This window comes from Acanthochromis polyacanthus, chromosome 7, assembly GCF_021347895.1.
Source record: "Acanthochromis polyacanthus isolate Apoly-LR-REF ecotype Palm Island chromosome 7, KAUST_Apoly_ChrSc, whole genome shotgun sequence".
In the NCBI taxonomy this organism is placed as follows: Eukaryota; Metazoa; Chordata; class Actinopteri; family Pomacentridae; genus Acanthochromis; species Acanthochromis polyacanthus.
This window is the reverse complement of record NC_067119.1, coordinates 10,336,783-10,358,767: the sequence shown is the minus strand read 5'-3', so window position 1 is coordinate 10,358,767 and position 21,985 is coordinate 10,336,783. Positions and strand designations below refer to the sequence as shown.

The following is a 21,985-nucleotide window of genomic DNA, read 5'->3' as shown; positions in this document are numbered from 1 at the left end:
TGTGGGAGCTGATGGCGAATATCACTGTTGTAGTTTATGTGTTGGTGAGCACCAATGTGATGGAGACTGTGAGTGAACTGTCCCACAACATCAGCCTGCTGTAGATGGCAAGTCCTAATGTTTCCTTTGTTGTGGCTGGAGACTTCAACCGGGCAAGTATCATGTCTGTCTTACTGAATTTTTATTACATGTGAAATGTGCAACAACACATTAGATTGAATTTGTATACACACGTGGACAAAATTGTTGGTACCCCTCAGTTAAAGAAGGAAAAACCCACAATTCTCACTGAAATCACTTGAAACTCACAAAAGTAACAATAAATAAAAATTTATTGAAAATTAAATAATCAAAATCAGCCATCACTTTTGAATTGTTGATTAACATAATTATTTAAAAAAACAAACTAATGAAATAGGGCTGGACAAAAATGATGGTACCCATAACTTAATATTTTGTTGCACAACCTTTTGAGGCAATCACTGCAATTAAACCATTTCTGTATTTGTCAATGAGCGTTCTGCAGCTGTCAACAGGTATTTTGGCCCACTCCTCATGAGCAAACAGCTCCAGTTGTCTCAGGTTTGATGGGTGTCTTCTCCAAATGGCATGTTTCAGCTCCTTCCACATATGTTCAATGGGATTCAGATCTGGGCTCATAGAAGGCCACTTTAGAATAGTCCAACGCTTTTCTCTCAGCCATTCTTGGGTGTTTTTGGCTGTGTGTTTTGGATCGTTGTCCTGTTGGAAGACCCATGACCTGCGACTGAGACCAAGCTTTCTGACACTAGGCAGCACATTTCTCTCCAGAATGCCTTGATAGTCTTCAGATTTCATCGTACCTTGCACACTTTCAAGACACCCTGGGCCAGATGCAGCAAAGCAGCCCCAAAACATTACTGAGCCTCCTCCATGTTTCACCGTAGGGACAGTGTTCTTTTCTTCGTATGCTTGGTTTTTGAGTCTATGAACATAGAGTTGATGTGCCTTACCAAAAAGCTCCAGTTTGGTCTCATCTGTCCAAAGGACATTCTCCCAGAAGCTTTGTGGCTTGTCAACATGCATTTTTGCAAATTCCAGTCTCGCTTTTTTATGAGTTTTTTTCAGCAGTGGTGTCCTCCTTGGTCGTCTCCCATGAAGTCCACTTTGGCTCAAACAACGACGAATGGTGCGATCTGACACTGATGTACCTTGGCCTTGGAGTTCACCTTTAATTTCTTTGGAGGTTGCTCTGGGCTCTTTGGATACAATTCGAACGATCCGTCTCTTCAATTTGTCATCAATTTTCCTCTTGCGGCCACGTCCAGGGAGGTTGGCTACTGTCCCGTGGGTCTTGAACTTCTGAATAATATGAGCCACTGTTGTCACAGGAACTTCAAGCTGTTTAGAGATGGTCTTATAGCCTTTACCTTTAAGATGTTTGTCTATAATTTTTTTTCGGATGTCCTGGGACAATTCTCTCCTTCGCTTTCTGTTGTCCATGTTCAGTGTGGTACACACCTTTTCACCAAACAGCAGGGTGACTACTTGTCTCCCTTTAAATAGGCAGACTGACTGATTATGAGTTTGGAAACACCTGTGATGTCAATTAAATGACACACCTGAGTTAATCATGTCACTCTGGTCAAATAGTTTTCAATCTTTTATAGAGGTACCATCATTTTTGTCCAGGCCTGTTTCATTAGTTTTTTTTTTAAAATAATTATGTTAATCAACAATTCAAAAGTAATGGCTGTTTTTGATTATTTAATTTTCAATAAATTTTTATTTATTGTTACTTTTGTGAGTTTCAAGTGATTTCAGTGAGAATTGTGGGTTTTTCCTTCTTTAACTGAGGGGTACCAACAATTTTGTCCACGTGTGTACACATGATCTATACATAATACAGATCATGTGTATACAACATAAAAAATCCTTCAGAGCAGCCCCCCTCGAATACAGATGCACAGAGAAATGACAAATAAAGAAATCATTAATCTTGAAGAAATCTACAAATGGAATGTAAAGACTGTCCTCAGAGCTCCAGATTGTAACTGCTGGTAGAGGAGAGATGTATCGAAGTAACGCAGAAGAATGACTGCAGCTTAATGAGTTTGTGGACATTCTTGCATAATCTGAGGAAGTAGTGGGGGTCGGTGCAAAATGTCCTTGAATCTCTGATTTGTGGCTGTGAATGAGACCAAGCAAGTGCTGGGCTTTTAGGATTCAACGTGTTGTAAGTTTTAATATTTTTATCCACGCAAGAGTTTTGGCTCCAGGGATGGCTGTGTTGGTTTCGTAAAATTTATTTCGGATGGATGGCTTTGTTTTTTGGACATGTTCTGCAGAGGATGAAGTTTTTGGTTTAATTACATCATTTGATTTGTATAAAATTTTTATTTGCTGCTCGTTTGTCCATGTCTGTAGAAATATTTGTGATGGCACTATAGTGTGCTGCAAAAACCTGCCATCAATATTACTCAAGTAAGGGCACAGAATTAAATCTCTTTATGTTTTTCTTTTCTTAAATTCACACCAGCCAATGAACATTCAGAATTTTATGTGAAATTCACATTCATTGCAGTTTTGAAATTAACACACATTTCAGCAATTAATGTTGAAAAGAGCAAACCAAACAAGAGTGACCATTTCTCAAATCCAGGGTAAGTTACATGTTTTTCCACCAATACACCAGTTTATTCACACATTAGTTCTTTATCAGTCACACTTCTGTTCAGTCCGTCACTCAGCCTTTCTCTTTGTCTTTCCTTTCCTGCCACAGCACCTGTGGAAGCAGAAGCTGCAGGTCTTGACAAAGAGGAATATCAGGAGCAGAACTATGGTGAGGAGGAAGGCTATGACATCCAGGCTGTGATACTGGTACCAGGTGAGCTGGTGGGCCTGGACCCTCAAGTGCTTTGCCCCTTTGTTTCTCATGGTGAACTCGATCCAGAACACGGACTCATTCAGGGCACTCATGGGTCTGTCGTGGTGGATACTGGACAGTCGCATAGCATTTTCCTTGTACCTGTCAATGTATATAGATGAATACATATTATCATACTGCAGTTTTAACTTTTATCCTTCAAGGTTGTTCACCTTTTAAAGACTTGGGATAGAAACAGGGATGCATGTTATATTGTGTATTTTACAACTTGCATTTCTTTCAGATAAGCAGGTATATGAGGGGGTAAAAAACATCCAGTGGTTTTATGTTCTTAATGTGACACACACACATATTGTGATATATATATATATGTACACACACACACACACACACACACACAGTGGGTACGGAAAGTATTCAGACCCCTTAAAATTTTTCACACTGTCATTGCAGCCATTTGCCAAAATCAAAAAAGTTCATTTTATTTCTCATTAACGGACACTCAGCACCCCATCTTGACAGAAAAAACAGAAATGTAGGAATTTTTGCAAATTTATTAAAAAAGAAAAACTGAAATATCACGTTGTCATAAGTATTCAGACCCTGTGCTCAGTATTGAGTAGAAGCACCCTTTTCAGCTAGTACAGCCATGAGTCTTCTTGGGAATGACGCAACAAGTTTTTCACACCTGGATTTGGTGATCCTCTGCCATTCTTCCTTGCAGATCCTCTCCAGTTCTGTCAGGTTGGATGGTGAACATTGGTGGACAGACATTTTGAGGTCTCTCCAGAGATGCTCAATTGGGTTTAGGTCAGGGCTCTGGCTGGGCCAGTCAAGAACGGTCACAGAGTTGTTCTGAAGCCACTCCTTTGTTATTTTAGCTGTGTGCTTAGGGTCATTGTCCTGTTGAAAGGTGAACCTTCGGCCCAGTCTGAGGTCCTGAGGTCTCTCGAAGAGGTTTTCCTCCGGGATATCTCTGTACTTGGTTGCATTCATCCTTCCTGCAATTGCAACCAGTCGTCCTGTCCCTGTAGCTGAAAAACACCCCCCACAACATGATGCTCCCACCACCATGTTTCACTGTAGGGATTGTATTGGGCAGGTGATGAGCAGTGCCTGGTTTTCTCCACACATACCGCTTAGAATTAACACCAAAAAGTTCAATCTTGGTCTCATCAGACCAGAGAATCTTATTTCTCATAGTCTGGGAGTCCTTCATGTCTTTTTTGGCAAATTCTATGTGGGCTTTCATGTGTCTTGCACTGAGGAGAGGCTTCTGTCGGGCCACTCTGCCATAAAGCCCCGACTGGTGGAGGGCTGCAGTGATAGTTGACTTTGTGGAACTTTTTCCTATCTCCCGACTGCATCTCTGGCGCTCAGCCATAGTGATCTTTGAGTTCTTCTTTGCCTCTCTCACCAAGGCTCTTCTCCCACCATTGCTCAGTTTAGCTGGACGGCCAGGTCTAGGAAGAGTTGTGGTCGTCCCAAACTTCTTCCATTTGAGGGTTATGGAGGCCACTGTGGTGCTTCACACCACAACCCCTGAGTGAAAATGAATTTGTCTATGTGAACCGAAAAAATGCACATTCAATCAGTTTACAAATTATTTGTACATCGGACATGATCATAGCAAATTTAGTGGCAGGGTGGCCTGGGTCAACACATGATTCATTCATCCTGACGCACAGCAGTGAAAAAACTGCCGGCTGGCGCTGCGTGAAATGCTGTGGATCCCGCAGCTTATTTATATACAGATACATTCATGAGTTACTTTGCATTGACCATTCATGGTAAAATGTGGGTGTGTTGTGGGCGGAATGTGAGGTGGATCCACCTGTGCAATCTTCCAGCTGGTGTGTGATTTATCAAGAAATTGCATGCAGCTGTGCTTACGCACAGTTTTATAAATCAGGGGCGAAGGGCATACGCCCTTTTCGTATTTTCGGCGTACGCAAACTTTAGTATGGATCCTACGCAATGTTTTATAAATGAGGCCCCTGGGGCCTCATTTATAAAGCTTGCGTACGCACAAAACAGGGCTACGCCACTTTCTAGCAAAGGTTGTGATTTATAAAAACAAACTTGGCGTGAGAATGTGCGCACCGGTGCGCCAACCTTGATGCTTGATGCTTGCTTCCGCACAAAACCGGGCGTAAATCACAAACTTTGCATAGAAAGTGGCGTATGCTGTGTATGTTGTGATTTCTAAAAACAAACTTGGCATTAGAATGTGCGCCAACTTTGATGCTTGTTTAAGCACATTTTGGAGACAGAGGGAACGGCAGTGCCGGAGGGTGAAGTGGTGAATTGAAACCAGATTGATCTCAAACCTTGATCACATATTAGACTTGTAGAGCCGGATAATCATAAACCCTCATTGTTGTAGATGTTCCTATAGTGCGCCATTCGGCCTACGACTGTATTTGCAGAACTAAGTTCATTTTTCAAACTTCCATCTTCAAATGATATAGAGTGGTGAGTGGCGCTGATTGATTACTAATTTGGAAAAGGCATGTGACAATCAGTCCAATCGCTGATCAAGCGGATAAATAGCGGGTGACAGCCGTGCATAATGTGGCACAATGGATGCGCTGGCATTGCTGGAAGATCCCGTTAAGAATGGAGAGAGATTTTAGGAATCACGGGGATTTGCCCATGATGATGACTGGCTAATAAGCCAATTCAGATTCCCTAGAGCAGTACTCTTGGATCTATGTGCTGAACTCGGCCGTCTTAGACCGACCCACCCGCCCAAACCACGCCATCCCAGTACAGACACAGGAGCTGACGACTGGGGGGTTTCTGGCGACACCGGCTCCTTCCAGCGGGAATTGGCCGACGGGTATGTGTTTTATATGAAGAATATATGAGGTTACATTTGTTGTCTAAATCCTATCTGGGTCTGATATACAGTTACATGATGTCCTTTAGGTCTGGGATATCACAACCTTCCCTCAGTGCTATAATGCCAGCTGTTTTGGATGACATTATAAACATGACCAGTCAATACATCAAGTTTCCTTACACTGTGGGTGAACAGGCCAACATTAAACGGCAATTTGCAGCAATGTCCGGTTTCCCAAATGTAATCGGCGTAACTGACTGCACTCATGTTGCTGTAAGGGCTCCGAGTGAAAATGAATTTGTCTGTGAACCGAAAAAATGTACATTCAATCAGTGTACAAATTATTTGTACATCGGACATGATCATAACAAATTTAGTGGCAGGGTGGCCTGGGTCAACACATGACTCATTCATTCTGACGCACAGCAGTGTAGGGAAAAGACTGCAGGCCGGCGCTGTAAAATGTCGTGCATCCAGCAGCTTATTTATATACAGATACATTCATGAGTTACTTTGCATTGACCATTCATGGTAAAATGTGGGTGTGTTGTGGGCGGAATGTGAGGTGGATCCACCTGTGCAATCTTCCAGCTGGTGTGTGATTTTATAAAGAAATTGCATGCAGCTGTGCTTACGCTTCATGCCCATCCCATTTTGGTTATGATGATGAAATTGAGAATATAATGTTGTGTTGAAGTGTCTGACCAAAATAAATTCATTCATTCATTCATTCATTCATTCATACGCACAGTTTCATAAATCAGGGGCGAAGGGCATACGCCCATTTCGTATTTTCAGCGTATGCAAACTTTAGTATGGATCCTACGCAATGTTTTATAAATGAGGCCCCAGGTGATCAAGTCTGAGATCTGCTGTCTCAGAATCTAAAATTATTGATGATGTAGACTGGTGGCTGAACACTTTGTTCTCTTGACACTATATAGATTGGTCCCTCTGCTTCCTGCAGGCGTTCTAACTGTTGTCGAACAGTGGAATCACTACAGTGTTTTCTGTGAGTCTCATAATACTTACTGTGATACTTGACAACACAGTCATATGTGAACAGACTGTAGAGTGACAGACTGTCATGTCATGTCAGTCACTGCATTAGACCATGGCTTTTTCAGAGCATATCAGTCTGACATATTATTTATGTGAACACTTCAAAAAAAAGCACAAAGAAAACAATGTTTCAATACCTTTAATGCCCTAAAAGTGCAGACCTGTAGGAGAACTTACGATTTGTCATTGATGACCGTGTTGATGGCATGTGTAAGGTCCTCACTCTTCATGAAGTTCAGGTCCACAGTGACTGCAGCTCCTTTAGCCTTCAGGTGGACCAAGTTTTCTGGCTGGTCACCAAACAGTGGGATCCCCACCATTGGAACACCGTGGTAGATGGCCTCGTAAATCCCATTTGTGCCTCCATGAGTGATGAAAGCTCTGGTTTTAGGGTGACCTGATTTGTGGCAGAAATCATGAAACATGTATTATTGCTGGAGATGACCAGAGGAATTAGACAGAAATAGATTTGCATGTTTAAACAAATACTTGACTTGTGCAACAAGATAACAGATCAAAAACATCTTTCTGCATGCAACATTTAATCAAGACATTTACTGCTGTATGAACAACCAGTTGTTGCTCACATTTTTAAGCATAAACAATAAGGAGTATTTTACATTGCATTCAAAGCACAAAGGAAATGAAGTGAATACCCACAGCTTCAAAAAGATTAACATGGTTGGAAGTGAGACAAGTTCCAGGTACACTTTTTAGCAAGCAACAAATTATTATTTTTTTATTTTGGCAGCATTGCTGTCAAAGTTGTGATCTGACATTTGATTGTGTGAAGAATGTGTCTTTTCCTGATGGTACAAAACAAACTTTTAAAAAAATTTTTTTGGAGCTCTCCATCAAATGTGATGAATACCAAAGTTACTCACTCAGTAGGTCGTTTTGAGGGATCCAGTCATATAATTTGGTGTTTTGACCCAAAGTTTTTGGTTTTTCTCCGCTGTATCTCCACAGAACCTGTAGACAACAGTAAAAGACTAATTCTTAGAATAACACAGTGATAACTTTATCATCATTCACTGTATAGCTTTTATTCAATCGTTTTTTTTAAAATAAGCTTTTCTGTCAAACACTAATGTCGTTGTATTTTGTATTTCTCTGTTTACTGAGTGTTGAACTTTTAAAAAAAAAAAGAATAAACTAGTTGGGGCTCGTTAGAGTTGTCATGGTGACAAACCAGAACTGATAAATTCTTCAAACATGGTAGTAACAGAATAACCATGGGGCTCCTCTGACCAACCGACTGAGGATCTGAGAATGGAGCAAAATAATGCCTACAGAGCAAGGAGGATTTATAAAAGATCAAAGCACTTTCAGTTGAAATTTCCTTATCTTGCAGTCAGCAGTAATATATAGAGGTTCACAGTTAATTGACTGAGACATTTGAAAGCACTGGGTTGAGTTCTGCACTGACTCCGTAGCAGATGATGCTCCATCTATAAAACAGTTTGAGGGTTATTGAAGGTGGTTCCAGTTGGCACAGACTGATGGTCCTCTGACCTTTGGAGGGATCTGAGCGAGGCCTGCAGCTATCATGTTTGCCTTCTCTGTGGTGATGTTCTTGATCATGGATCCTAATGTGAAGACCACGATGCCAGCATCTCCAGAACTATTGACAAATTGTTCCATTTCCTGTCAGAAAGAACAATATTCTCTATCAGTCAGTCAAACAGCTGTTTACTTTTCCTTGCTCAGTGTTTTGACTGCTGGCTCTCTTCATTGTTTAAGTCAGGATACTGTACAGCTGTGTTGTAATGACAGATTAACAGGCTTGTAAGAGTGGAGACGGTCCTACCTTTGGTAAAGGTTTAGCAGGTCTGCAGTGGATCCCACCAACATATTTGAAGTTGGGGAGGAGAGGACGAGGGAAATCAACATCCCAGTAGAGTCGCAGCAACCAGATGTCTGCTCTGCCCATCATCTCACAGGCACTGGTGGGTGTTCCTGTTGCGTTGCAAAAGAAATGGATAATTTTTTTCACCAGTACTTCAGAATTTACAGGAAATGTTCTCATAGCAGTTTATACCATGTGATTACATATACAATCAGAGCAGTTCATACAAAGCAATTCCTTAATGTGATCCAAACAAAAAATGTGTTCTTTCTCAGCCGCTCACCTTTGACTTCAGAGTAATATTTATCTACTTCTTTCCACATCATGTACTCCATCACAACGTCCTGCAGAGTGTAGAAGAGAACGTTCCATATTCTCTCTGAGAAATCCATCTTGTCTGTAAGTTTGCTCAAAGCACCAGGAACAAAGGAAGGTGGAGCAGGTACCTGACCACACAGCCTCTCCCAGTTATTAGCTAAGGAAATTTGGAAGGAGAAAACGAGAGGGATGCCCAAAATGTCTGCTACTAAGTCACTGCCAGGGTAAATGGGGTCAGACAGGAGAAGGTCATAATTTTCCTCCTTCAACTTCTTCATGATGGTTTCTGATTTCAGCACACCGTCCAACAACTTTAAACGAGCCTTTATTTGAGTCTTCATCACCTCTATGCCTCTGAGGAAAATCTGCAAGTAGCTCATATGATCCATCTCATACATAGAGAATTTAAAGAATTTGTTCATCAATCCCTCCATGTCCTCCACTGAAACAGAGACATTGAAGGGTTCGTAGCGAAAACGTGAGGGTTCGCTGATGTTCATGAATAATGATGAGCTTGGGACCAGGACCGTCACCTGATGTCCTCTGTCGATCAGCGTGTTCAGCACCGGCTTCATGTTAATCCAGTGGCTGCCTTCAGTATACCACACTAAAATCTTTCCTCCATTTACACTCCAAGTCATGCAAAGTACCAGCAGGACACAAGCAGAGAGACGCAGCTCCATGGTGGCTGTTGTTCAGTGGGAATGTCAGCTGTGGGCAGATCCTTTTTCAAAGGTGCTCCTTTCAGGGTAATCATTAACCAAATAAAGTTGACCTATGTTCTGCCTTGTGCTGCATGAAATATGAGGTAAAAGGTAATGACTATAAAGGTGACAGCATTACAAAGCAACATCTAACCTGCACATCTGGGTTTTTTTGTTCTTTTTTTTGCCAAAAGGTTGTGGTGTCAGGATGCCAAGGTGGTCTCTACACACTGCTGCTTGCTCTTGGAGTACATGACTGTGAAATGCCGACCTTTCTACCGGCTGTGATGGCCATCATCATTGTAGGCTCCTGCCCCACAAGTGTGTTTGAATGTTTTTACGTTACAACACTTGTATTGAAAATCTCTGTTTATTGTGTTTTATTATTACTTTTTGACCAACTGTTGATTGTTGTGTTTTCTGTGGTGCTGATGTGGGCTGGGGGGAATGTTTTTTCACTTTTGTGTGTATACAGATGCACAGAGAAATGACCAATAAAGAAATCATGAATCATGAAAGACATCCACAAATGGAATGTAAAGACTGTCCTCAGAGCTCTGGATTGTGGCTGTTGGCAGAAGAGAGATGTAATGAAGTGATGCAGAAGATTAACTGCAGCTCAGTGAGTTTGTGAACATCCTTGTGTAATCTGAGGAAGTAGTGGGGCCCAGTGCAACATCTCTGAGTTGTGACTGTGTGAATGAGACCAAGCAAGTGGTCTTTTTGTTAGGTTAAGATTTTTTAAATGTCATTTTGCCATCATTGGGCTTTTAGAATTCAAAGTGTTGTAAGATTTGATATTTTCAGTCATTCAAGAGTTGTGGCTCCAGGGATGGCTGTGTTGGTTGGTAATATTTCTTTTGAATGTGAAGCTGTGTTTTTTTGGACATGTTCTGCAGAGGATTAAGCTGACTGACTTTTGCTCCCCTGGCTTTTACTTCATTACAAAGTAAAGAGGTGCAAAAGGTTTACTTTTCTGTTCTTTACTGAATGTTGCACAGAGTGTTGTAAAGATAAAATATTAAGATTTTTGGTTACAGTTTTTCTCGATTGCTAAGACACATTTCTGGAAAGCTGCTCTCCTTTTCCCTAAAATGTGAACACAAAACCCAATTTTCAAGCTACATTCACAAAACCTCTGACTCTTCTTGCAAAACCAAACTTTCACCCCAAAACGGTTCAGTCTGTGCTCAAAACTGAACTTTGCTGTCAAATCATCAAAATTAAATACTCTACTGAGCAGTCACTAAACACTACATTTAAAAAAGGAAAACACAATGCTCAGGACATGAAGCGGTAGAAATAAATGGTTATTTAGGCTAAATGCATGTTGCAAAACAAAATACCTGCGCATTTGTAACACTTGTACATAGAAAAAAGAATTTGCAAAAAAAAAAAAAACAGAAATGCTGTGCATTTACATGTAGCACTTGTACGTAAAAATAAAGCACAAAAATGTACAAATAAAGTACAACGAAAAGAAGTGCATTACTCTGCCACAGCATCATTTCTCCGTACTGGGTCAGGCCACAAGACTTCATCTACATCACAGGCCACATTTTCTCTAGAAAGAAGGACTGAGTGTGTCTGATCCAGTCCTAACATGCATCAACAGAAACATCACCACATGTCAAGACCATTGATGGAAAAAGATTTTCCTGCTGCTCATAAACCTTCCACCTCCATGTAGAGAATAATTGTTCTATAGGATTCAGAAAGGGAGAATATAGAGGCAGAAAAATCACAATAACTTGAGGGTTCATATTGAACCATTCCCAAATCAATAGTCCTCTATGAAAACTAACATTGTCCCAGGTGTATTTATGTGTATCATCAAAATCCAACTGAAAAACTCTCTGGGACAAATACACACAAAACAGAGGGAAAAGTCAGTCATGTACACTTTCTGTAATTTTACCAGCATTTGTGAAGCAGAATTTTCTCTGGCCAGGCAACGGAGGGGAAAAAAAACCCTGGCATGCCGTATCCATGCTCCTCTTCTTAGATTTCTGTCCATTGTAGTGCCTCACAAACCAGTGCTTTGGCTTATATGTACCCTCACATCATTAGCCACAAGTGTGATCAATTTTGAGTTGTTGTGTTCAACCGGTGACGCCTGAGCTTTAACTGTGTTTCACTTTTGCTCACCAGTGCTCACTATTTTGCTACGCAGGTGCATCACAATGACGATGTGTTGACAAGATGTGTCTAAACAGGTGAAAAGGGCTTATGGTTTTGCCAAAAGAGTGACTGATTCAATAAGTGGGTTCAGGCAACTGAGAATTTGGTTCGGACAATAGAGTTTAATGTTTTAGCAATTAAGAAAAACTGTAATATAGTTGATTAAATTGTTAATTTAGTTTCAGTTTCTCATTTGCCAAATAAAAAAAACACCATTTTTAAATTGAAACTGTTTTTTGACAGATTTCTAAAATATTTGTTTTCTGGTTTTCGTGATAGGTGGTCTCGTATATTTGTTTAGCACTGCATACACTAAAGTAATTAGGTAATTCAAATAATCAGTGGCTTTGCGGAAAAGCAGTCAAGATAATATATGTTGTGTGTCTTTATAGTGTTATACCATCCATGGTTTGGCGCTATCCAGAGTGACAGTGGTCACCTCTCGTCTTCAAGTCATCTATGACACATTTGTCAGACCTGATAATGAAGTTATTGACTATAACACCAGGTAAGGTAAATATATATTTGGCTGTTTGTTTTGTTTTCCTCATCTTTTCTTAAGCAAAACACAGTCACTGTGCACCAACCTTCCTCCTACTGGCAATAAGATCCTGATAAGAAACCTGGCAAGAAGCTAAAGGCTGAGCACTTGTGCTGTATCTTAATGAGGGTGTAGAGTGGCAGTAAAAAAAAAAAAACAAAGTTCAAGGAAATAGGTTTGCCACTATGTGAAAGGTACCGGGTGTTTAAAAATAACTAAATTATGCTACTACTGAGTTTATCTGCGTTTTAAATCAGTCGACAGGTATATAGAAACTTGACTCTTCTCGATTTTCAGGCATCAGTGAGGAAGCTGTGAAGGGTAACCACACCTCCCTCAGAGAGGTCAAGGAAACCTTGTTGAGCTTCATCAACACTATTCTCATTGGACACAGCCTGGAAACAGACCTCTATTTAATGAAGGTGACCACTACAAACTTTAAAACAGCATTAACTTTTCTTGAACAGCTGCTTTCACATGGATTTTTTGAGACCAGAATGAGTGTGTTCACATAAAACAGGAGGTTTGTAACAGAATGTCAGGGATGTGGAGTGTGGAGAACCCAGGCGCAGACACAGTAGACAGACAACCGGGCATTATAGTAAAAAGGGTTTATTTTAACAAAACTACAACTTAACTGAAACAAGACTGAAGTGGCTACAACTGAACAGTGACAAAACAACCGGGCTGAGGACGAATACTCACACATAGGAACTATGACTGAAGGTGGAAACAAACTGAAGTCCAAATCAAAAAAACTACAAAGTCCAAAAAGTGTAAATCCATACCAGGGAGAAAAGCAGAGTAATCCAGTGAGCAGGTGTTGTCCAGAGGTAAGGAGGGAACAGAGACTGAAACTGAATGAGTCCAAGATAATGAGCCAGCAATGACTGAAGGAAAAGACAGGGCTTAAATATTAGCAAGGGGAACCAGGTGGAATGAATTGGCTTCATTGCATCAGCTGAAAGCAATCAGAGGCCAGGTGCAGAATGGGTAGGGAGCAGCAGACAGAAGGGAGACAGAGAGACCAGACAATACAAGAGGAAAACAGAAACAGGAACAAAAGGCAGAATCCTGACACAGAAAGCCAGTCAAATTTAGCGTATCTCTCTGCAATGTTTTATCACCATTTCTCCATCATGATCCTTCTGGAAATGTTATTTCATACGTAATTCTTTGACATAATTGTTATCATCTATTCATTGGAATGATATACTTTGTCTTCATGTTCTTTTGCTTTATGTATTCATTTTTAGTTATAAATTTCACCCTTTTAACTTCATGAACAACTTGGTGACTAAGCAACTGGAACACCTGATGAAAAGGCATAATCTCTCTCACTGCAGCTGCGAGATTTCAGTTTACAGTCCTCATAGGTTTAAAGCTACTTTAGAAACTATTAACTTTTATTACCTCTGGCCAGTTTGATAATTTATGCTAAAATATGCAACAGAAATGATAAAAATGACAAAGACCAACAGTGGTCACATTTTGCAAATATTTCTTGTTTGTATGGAGGTTTAATATGAAATTCAGTAATGTTACTGTGATACTCCACCTGGATTTATAATGAACCCAACATTAGACCATAGATAGTTGTTAAGAGGGTTTTATCAGTAATAATCCATCCATTCATGTTCTTGTGCATATCTGTGTTTGGGTCACAGAGGCAGCAGACTAGACAGGTCATTCTAGACATCCCTCCCCTCAGTGATACTTTCCAGTTCTTCCTGGAGGAATCTCTCCAGGAAGTTCTGGGTCTACTGCACTATAAACACACCCACAGCGACACAATATGCTTGTGGTTACTTTTTAATCATTAACAAGAGTTCATAGAATTTGGTCAGCTTCACACAATGAGAGGTGAACTACCAGTGAGGCATTTGGACACTGTTTTCTTGGGTGTATTTTGACACATTTTTGCTGACTGTTTCAATAGATTGTGTTGCTCCCTGTACACGTAGAAGACTTGTTGCACTTGTGACATTGAGTATTGTTTGCCATTCTAATGAAATGTAATCAAATAAAATCCAAATACACACACATTTAGAGCAGAATAGAGATTTTATTTAAGATAGGAAAACTGAAAAAATTATGGAAATAAAACAAAACAATCTTCACTGTTCATACATGAAAAGACAAACACAGTTATGCATATGTGGATGTCATTTCTGTTTTTTTGAAGCCCTGTCAATTCTGAGACATGTCTGTAGAAATATTTGTGATGGCACTATAGTGTGCTGATAAAACCTGACATCAGTATTATTCAAGTAAAGGCACTGAATGAAATCTCTTTGTGCCTTTTTTCCCCCTAAATTTACACCAGCCAATGAAGGTTCAGAATTTAATGTGAAATTGATATGCATTGAAGTTATGCAAATTAACACACATTTTAGCAACTAATATTTAAAATAGCAAACCAAAAAAGAGTGACAAATTCTCAAATCCAAGATAAGTTACATGTCTTTCCACCAATACACCAGTTTATTCATGCATCAGTTCTTTATCAGTCACATTTCTCTTCAGTCTGTCACTCAGCCTTTCTCTTTGTCTTTCCTTTCCTGCCACAGCACCTCTGGAAGCAGAAGCTGCAGGTCTTGACAAAGAGGAATATCAGGAGCAGAACTATGGTGAGGAGGAAGGCTATGACATCCAGGCTGTGATACTGGTACCAGGTGAGCTGGTGGGCCTGGACCCTCAAGTGCTTTGCCCCTTTGTTTCTCATGGTGAACTCGATCCAGAACACGGACTCATTCAGGGCACTCATGGGTCTGTCATGGTGGATACTGGACAGTCGCATAGCATTTTCCTTGTACCTGTCAATGTATATAGAGGGATACATATTATCACACTGTAGTTTTAACTTTTATCCTTCAAGGTTGTTCACCTTTTAAAGACTTGGGATAAAAACAGGGATGCATGTTTTATTGTGTATTTTACAACTTAAATTTCTTTCAGATAAGCAGGTGTGTGAGGGGATAAAAACCATTCAATGATTTTATTATCTTAATGTGACCTTTGCAAGTGAGTGGTTGTGCATTGGAAGTTGTACAGTGAAATGCATATGCCCTGACTCTGTCTCAGCTCTTGAAATATCAATGAAATTTAACAGTAACAAACAGGACATTAAATACAACAGTAAATATGAAATCCCACAAATTCTAAATAACTCATAACTCATGAACATAGAAATGGCGTAATATTGAGTAATCTAACTGCTTGGTGATAAAACCTGTTTTCAGGTGGTTGGTCTGAGCTCTTTCATTGTTTTTCTGAGGACAAGAATGAGAACAGACCATGTGCTGAATGACCGTTCTAAATCATTCTTAGTGCTTTGCTCTACAATAAAGCATCAGTATCTGGGACAGTGGTCTTCATATAATGACCAAAGTAGATTTTACATATCCTAATGAAATTTGACAGCATTTCAGTTTTATCAAGGTATCACAGATAATCTGAATGACTCCATTGGTGCTTAAAGACCAGGAAATGAAGTCTGAGATCTGCTGTCTCAGAATCTAAAATTATTGATGATGTAGACTGGTGGCTGAACACTTTGTTCTCTTGACACCATGTCACTGTGATGTTTTCTGTGAGTCTCATAATACTCTTATTGTGATACTTGGAAACACAGTCATATGTGAACAGACTGTAGAGTGACAGACTGTCATGTCATGTCAGTCACTGCATTAGACCATGGCTCCTTCAGAGCATGTTATCAATCTGACACCGTATTATTAATGTGAACACTCCACAAAAAGCACAAAGAAAACAATGTTTCAATACCTTTAATGCCCTGAAAGTGCAGACCTGTAGGAGAACTTACGATTTGTCATTGATGACCGTGTTGATGGCATCTGTAAGGTCCTCACTCTTCATGAAGTTCAGGTCCACAGTAAGTGCAGCTCCTTTAGCCTTCATGTGGACCAAGTTGTCTTGCTGGTCACCAAACAGTGGGATGCCCACCATTGGAACACCGTGGTAGATGGCCTCGTAAATCCCATTTGTGCCTCCATGAGTGATGAAAGCTCTGGTTTTAGGGTGACCTGATTTGTGGCAGAAATCATGAAACATGTATTATTGCTGGAGATGACCAGAGGAGTTAGAAATAGATTTGCATGTTCAATTAAATACTTGACTTGTGCAACAAGATAACAGATCAAAATCAAAGTTACTCACCCAGTAGGTCATTCTGAGGGATCCAGTCATATAATTTGGTGTTGGAACCTAGAGTTTTTGGTTTTTCACCACTGTATCTCCACAGAACCTATAAACAACAGTAGAAAATTAATTCTTAGAGTAAAACAGCAAAAACAACATTTGAAAGCACTGGGTTGAGTTCTGCACTGACTCTGTAGCAGATGTTGCTCCATCTATAAAACAGTTTGAGGGTTATTGAAGGTGGTTCCAGTTGGCACAGACTGATGGTCCTCTGACCTTTTGAGGGATCTGAGCGAGGCCTGCAGCTATCATGTTTGCCTTCTCTGTGGTGATGTTCTTGATCAGGGATCCTAATGTGAAGACCACGATGCCAGCATCTCCAGAACTATTGACAAATTGTTCCATTTCCTGTCAGAAAGAAGAATATTCTCTATCAGTCAGTCAAACAGCTGTTTACTTTTCCTTGTTCAGCGTTTTGACTGCTGGCTCTCTTCATTGTTTAAGTCAGGAATACTGTACAGCTGTGTTGTAATGACAGATTAACAGGCTTGTAAGAGTGGAGACAGTCCTACCTTTGGTAAAGGTTTAGCAGGTCTGCAGTGGATCCCACCAACATATTTGAAGTTGGGGAGGAAAGGACGAGGGAAATCAAAATCCCAGTAGGATCTCAGTAACCAGATGTCTGCTCTGCCCATCATCTCACAGGCACTGGTGGGTGTTCCTGTTGCATTGCAAAAGGAGTGGATAATATTTTTTAACAGTACTTGAAAATATACAGCAAATGTTCTCATAGCATTTTATATCATGCAATTAAATATTACAATCTCTGCAGTTCATGCAAAGCAATTCCTAAATGTGACCCATACAAAAAGTGTGTTCTTGCAGTGGTTCTTTCTCAGCTGCTCACCTTTGACTTCGGAGTAATATTTATCTATTTCTTTCCACATGGCATACTCTTTCACAACGTCCTGCAGAGCGATGAAAAGAGCGTTCCATATTCTCTCTGAGAAATCCATCCTGTCTGTAAGTTTGCTCAAAGCACCAGGAACAAAGGAAGGTGGAGCAGGTATCTGACCACACAGCCTCTCCCAGTTATTAGCTATGGAAAAGCGCAAGGAGAAGATGAGGGGAATGCCCAAAACGTCTGCTACTAAGTCACTGCCAGGGTGGAAGGGGTCAGACAAGAGAAGGTCATAATTTCCCTCCTTCAGCTTCTTCATGATGGTTTCTGATTTCAGCACACCGTCCAATACCTTTAAAAGAGTCTTTATCTCTGTTTTCATTAACTCTGCAAATCTGAGATACATCTGCAAGTAGTTCATATGATCCATCTCATACATGAAAAATTTAATGAAGTTGTTCATCAATCCCTCCGTGTCCTCCACTGTAACAGAGACATTGAAGGGTTCGTAGCGAAAACGTGAGGGTTCACTGCTGTTCATGAATAATGATGAGCTTGGGACCAGGACCGTCACCTGATGTCCTCTGTCGATCAGCGTGTCCAGCACCGGCTTCATGTTAATCCAGTGGCTGCCTTCAGTATACCACACTAAAATCTTTCCTCCATTTACACTCCAAGTCATGCAAAGTACCAGCAGGACACAAGCAGAGAGACGCAGCTCCATGGTGGCTGTTGTTCAGTGAGAATGGCAGCTGTGGAGAGATCATTTCTAAAATGTTCTCCCCTTCAGGAAAATTATTAACCAAACAAAGTTGACCTATGTTCCGCCTTGTTCTGCATGAAATAAGAGATAACAGGTAAAAGATTACGGCTATAAAAACAGCATAACAAATCAAAAACATCTGACCTGCACACATTATTTTTTTAAATTTAGTTTTTTTTGCCAACAGGCTGTGGTGTGAGGACGCTCAGGTAGTCTGTACACATTACTCACCACTCTCGGAGTACATGACTGTGAAATGCTGATGTTGCTGCAAGAACTGATGGCGGTCATTGTTGTAGCAGTTTTTGTACTAGTGAATGCCAACTTGAGGAGACTATGGATGAAATTGACCTCATCATCAGCTTGTTGCAGACAGCTAATCCTGAAGCTTTCTTCATTGCAGCCGGAGACTTCAGACAGGCAAGTCTCAAATCTGTCTTACCAAATTTTTATCAGCATGTGGAATGTACAATCAGAGACCCACACATTAGATCATGTGAATAAAACGGCTCATAAGTGGAACTATGCTTTCATAAAAGAAAAGTAATAATCACCCAGATCATGTAATTTGGAGGGGGAGAGCAGTCGGCTACTCACCTGAAAAACCCCACGTGTCAGGGCCTCCTCCTCCCCCTGTCCTTCCTGACATCCAAATCCCTTTTCCGGCTCCTACAGTGACTACACTTCAATCAATAAAAGACCGGTTCCTGCATTCAATCTCCGCCAGATTGTAAACTCTGCCTACGCAGTCAGTCTATTAACCCGTTTTTCATATTTACATTTGTTTATCTTCTCCTGCGCCTAGAGCGACCCAGCTGCCCGGATCTCCTCCCGCCCTGCCTGCCCCTTCGTGCTCCTCTCCAGATACCTCTTCCTGGTTCCCTCCCTGGACCCCCGGACTCTCCTGCCGCCTCATCATCCCGGACCACTTGCACCTGGCTTCCTACCTCTGGCGTCCCAGCCTTCTGTCTCCCTGCCGCCGCGAGCGTTCACCCACTCACGTCCGCTTCACTCAATCTCCCCCGGATCTCCTGCTGTCCGCTGATCCCCGGCTCTGCCGTTCCGTCCCCGGACTCCTCTCCTTCACTCCATCCTGGATCCCTTCTCTGGCTCCTCACCCCCTCCACAATCCCCCCGCCTTCTCCACAATAAACCAGCCTTGCATCCTGTCTCTGCCTCAGTGGTGTGTTCTCTGCTCGGGTTCGCCTTCGTGAAATCGTGACAGTACGATCTGGCCAAGAATGAACCCGGAGAACCCACTGCTGAGGTCGGCTCGACCCCCTCCCCCGAGCCATGAACCTCATGTCCCTTCGGCTTCCCCAGTACCACCGCCAGACCCAGACTACCTGGACCTGCCCTTGTCCCCCGTCGGCCCCACTGGCATCTTTTTTGAATCTGTCGAGGCACGCGATTACATCCTACGACGCATGTGGAAAAAGGCAGCCGGGCAGGGAATCAGGGACGCAGTAGTGTCGTTGGCGTGCCAGGAGGCCGCGAAGAAACCAGGGTTAGTTCCTTACCTGCCCAGCGATCTCCTCCGCTTCCTGCGCACTCCAGTTAACCTGTCCAGCCTGCTGATCCACACCTCACCCCCAGACCTGGAGGGGCCCGATGCCACCTCATCCCCGGTCCTTGAGGGGTTTGACACTTCCTCACCCTGTGGCTCCCTTAGTAACCAACCCGAGCCTGTTTCTCCGCCAGACTCAGAGCCCCCCACCAAGAGACCTGGCCGCCGAAGGCCCGCCGCCAGGAGGCGCTGTGGCTCCCGGGTTCCTGCTCCAGAGGTTTCCTGCACTCCCTCACCTCCCAAGCAGGTCGAGGCTGCCTCTGACCCTCCGGGTGAGGAGAGGCTCCACGCCGCCCCTCTGTTTCCTGTCCGCATGGGGACCATCTTCCTGTCCCCAGTTCCTGTGGGGGTCGATGCCCCGCCTCCAGTTCCAGTGGGGGTCGACGCCCCGCCTCCAGTTCCTGTAGGGGTCGACGCCCCGCCTCCAGTTCCTGTAGGGGTCGACACCCCGCCTCCAGTTCCTGTGGGGGTCGACGCCCCACCTCCAGTTCCTGTGGGGGCTGACAGTCCGGCCTCCTGAGGACCACCGTCGGCCCTACCTCCAGTTCCCTGTCCGGCCCCTGTCTGGGCCCCTGTCTATCCATCCCCCATTTTTGTTGTTTGGGCCAGTAAAAACTTTGTTAATCCATTCTGGTGTTGTTCCTCAAGGAGAAAATAGAGTTCAGTAATGTTCCTTCAGTCAGTGTTATTTTTAGATCACAGTTCCGTAATCCTCAAACACTGCAGAAAATGCAGTACTTTCGTCCATAATTCCAATAGAACAGTTATTCCGTTGCAGATCATGTTGAATCCCCCGTCCAAGTTACAGGATAAAATCCCCTTTGCTCAGAGCATTTCTACCCTGGTTTACATCGAGTGACTACCGCCCAACGACTCCCAACTTGCGTCTCGATCAAGTGTAATTTATAGTGAACTGAAACTTTTGCATATGCAATGACTGCACCCTTAATTAACATAGCAATGATCTCATACTAAATTAACTTGAGTAATGACTTCATCTCTCCCCCCTCCCAACTCGCACACCTCTGCCATGTTTGAGGAAGTAAAACTATCTAATTTGGACTGTCCAGACAGCCCGTCTCCAACTGATCATAAGACTCCTCCTGTTTGAGGAACTAAAACTATCCCAGTCAGCCCGTATAAATGGCTGACTTTGGGATCCCATATCTCCATGATCCACAGCAATATACAGTATGTCCCTGGCTATTTCATGAAATGTATTGATGATGTGACTTCTGTAAAAACCACCAGGACACGTGAAAATAGGAAACACGTTTTGACTGGGGAAGTCTGGTCACTTTTAGGGCATGAAATGCTTCCTTTAAATCTGAGGACATGGAAGCATACAGACTCGCAAGACAAACTGGGGCATCCGGAAGGCGGGGAGGCTGTCTGGAGTGAAGTTTAATTTGAACTTCATGAACAACAAAGACTCATGAGGTTGTGGCCGGGTTTTAATAAAATTGCTGACAACAAGCCCTCCCCACCACAGGCAAGCTACTTGGACCCCACACGACCAGACCGACTCAGTGACTTTTATGCACACTTCAAGGTAAACAGCAACAAGGCACAGGGGCCCTCACTGTTACGCAGTGACCAGACACTGCAGGTGACAGCAGCCCAGATTAAAAAAGTCTTTTCCAGCATCAACCCACGCAAGGTGGTGGAGTCGGACAGCTTCCCTGGGTGTGTTGTGAGGGAGTGTGCTGAGCAGTTGAAAGAAGCCTTTTACAGAAATTTTAATCTTAAGAGTTGTGTCCACCTGCCACAAGAGTGCCATCATCATTCTTGTGCCAATCAAGTGAAACCCAGCTTTCCTGAATGACTTCCACCTTGTGGCCCTTACACCCACAGCCATGAAACGTGTCAAGCATCGTGTTTTGCAGCACATCAAGGACCACCTCTCAGCAAACTTAGACCCACTACAGTTTGCATCTAGAGCCAATTGCTCGGCAGAGGACGCCGTCTTCAGTGCACTCCATTTCACTCTGTCACACCTGGAGGAGAGAACCATATACACCAGGCTTCTCTTCATCGACTTCAGTTCAAAATTTAATACCGTAAGTCCCGAGCATCTGGTGATCAAGCTGAAAATGCTGGCGGTGGACTCTGAAACCTGCAGTTGGATCCTCAGCTTCCTGTCGCAGAGGCAGCAGAGAGTCTGGGTGGGCAGTCTCACTTCAAGAACAGTCTCAGTGAGCACAGGATCTCCTCCAGGCAGTGTCTT

The 21,985-nt window shown here is 42.4% G+C and overlaps 2 protein-coding genes across 23 annotated transcripts in view; one reads left to right on the top strand and one right to left on the bottom strand.

Moving 5' to 3' along the window:
- Window positions 1–21,985, top strand: part of LOC110971137 (apoptosis-enhancing nuclease-like) — an 87,166-nt gene that overhangs the window by 4,054 nt on the left and 61,127 nt on the right. For 6 of the 16 annotated variants that reach the window (XR_007942917.1, XR_007942911.1, XR_007942908.1 and 3 more), the window contains exon 1: window positions 15,027–15,041. The exons of 2 other annotated variants lie outside the window; for them this stretch is intronic. The gene's annotated coding sequence lies outside the window, so the exon portion shown is untranslated. Of the gene's footprint in view, window positions 1–2,851; window positions 2,867–12,323; window positions 12,339–12,512; window positions 12,568–14,891; window positions 15,042–21,985 lie in introns of those variants that run through there. 8 more of the 16 variants (XR_007942919.1, XR_007942913.1, XR_007942929.1 and 5 more) reach the window with 6 other exon arrangements.
- The window catches only part of LOC110971136 (UDP-glucuronosyltransferase 2A2-like), a 43,833-nt gene continuing 24,370 nt past the window's right edge, over window positions 2,523–21,985 (bottom strand). For 2 of the 7 annotated variants that reach the window (XM_051950485.1, XM_051950486.1), the window contains exon 7: window positions 2,523–2,764. In XM_051950485.1, coding sequence (XP_051806445.1) covers window positions 2,722–2,764 — 43 coding nt within the window. In that variant the 3' untranslated portion in view covers window positions 2,523–2,721. Of the gene's footprint in view, window positions 3,008–6,950; window positions 7,171–7,657; window positions 7,746–8,288; window positions 8,421–8,583; window positions 8,733–8,905; window positions 9,659–14,678; window positions 15,183–16,192; window positions 16,413–16,545; window positions 16,634–16,803; window positions 16,936–17,099; window positions 17,249–17,434; window positions 18,190–21,985 lie in introns of those variants that run through there. The other 5 variants (XM_051950482.1, XM_051950484.1, XM_051950480.1 and 2 more) reach the window with 5 other exon arrangements.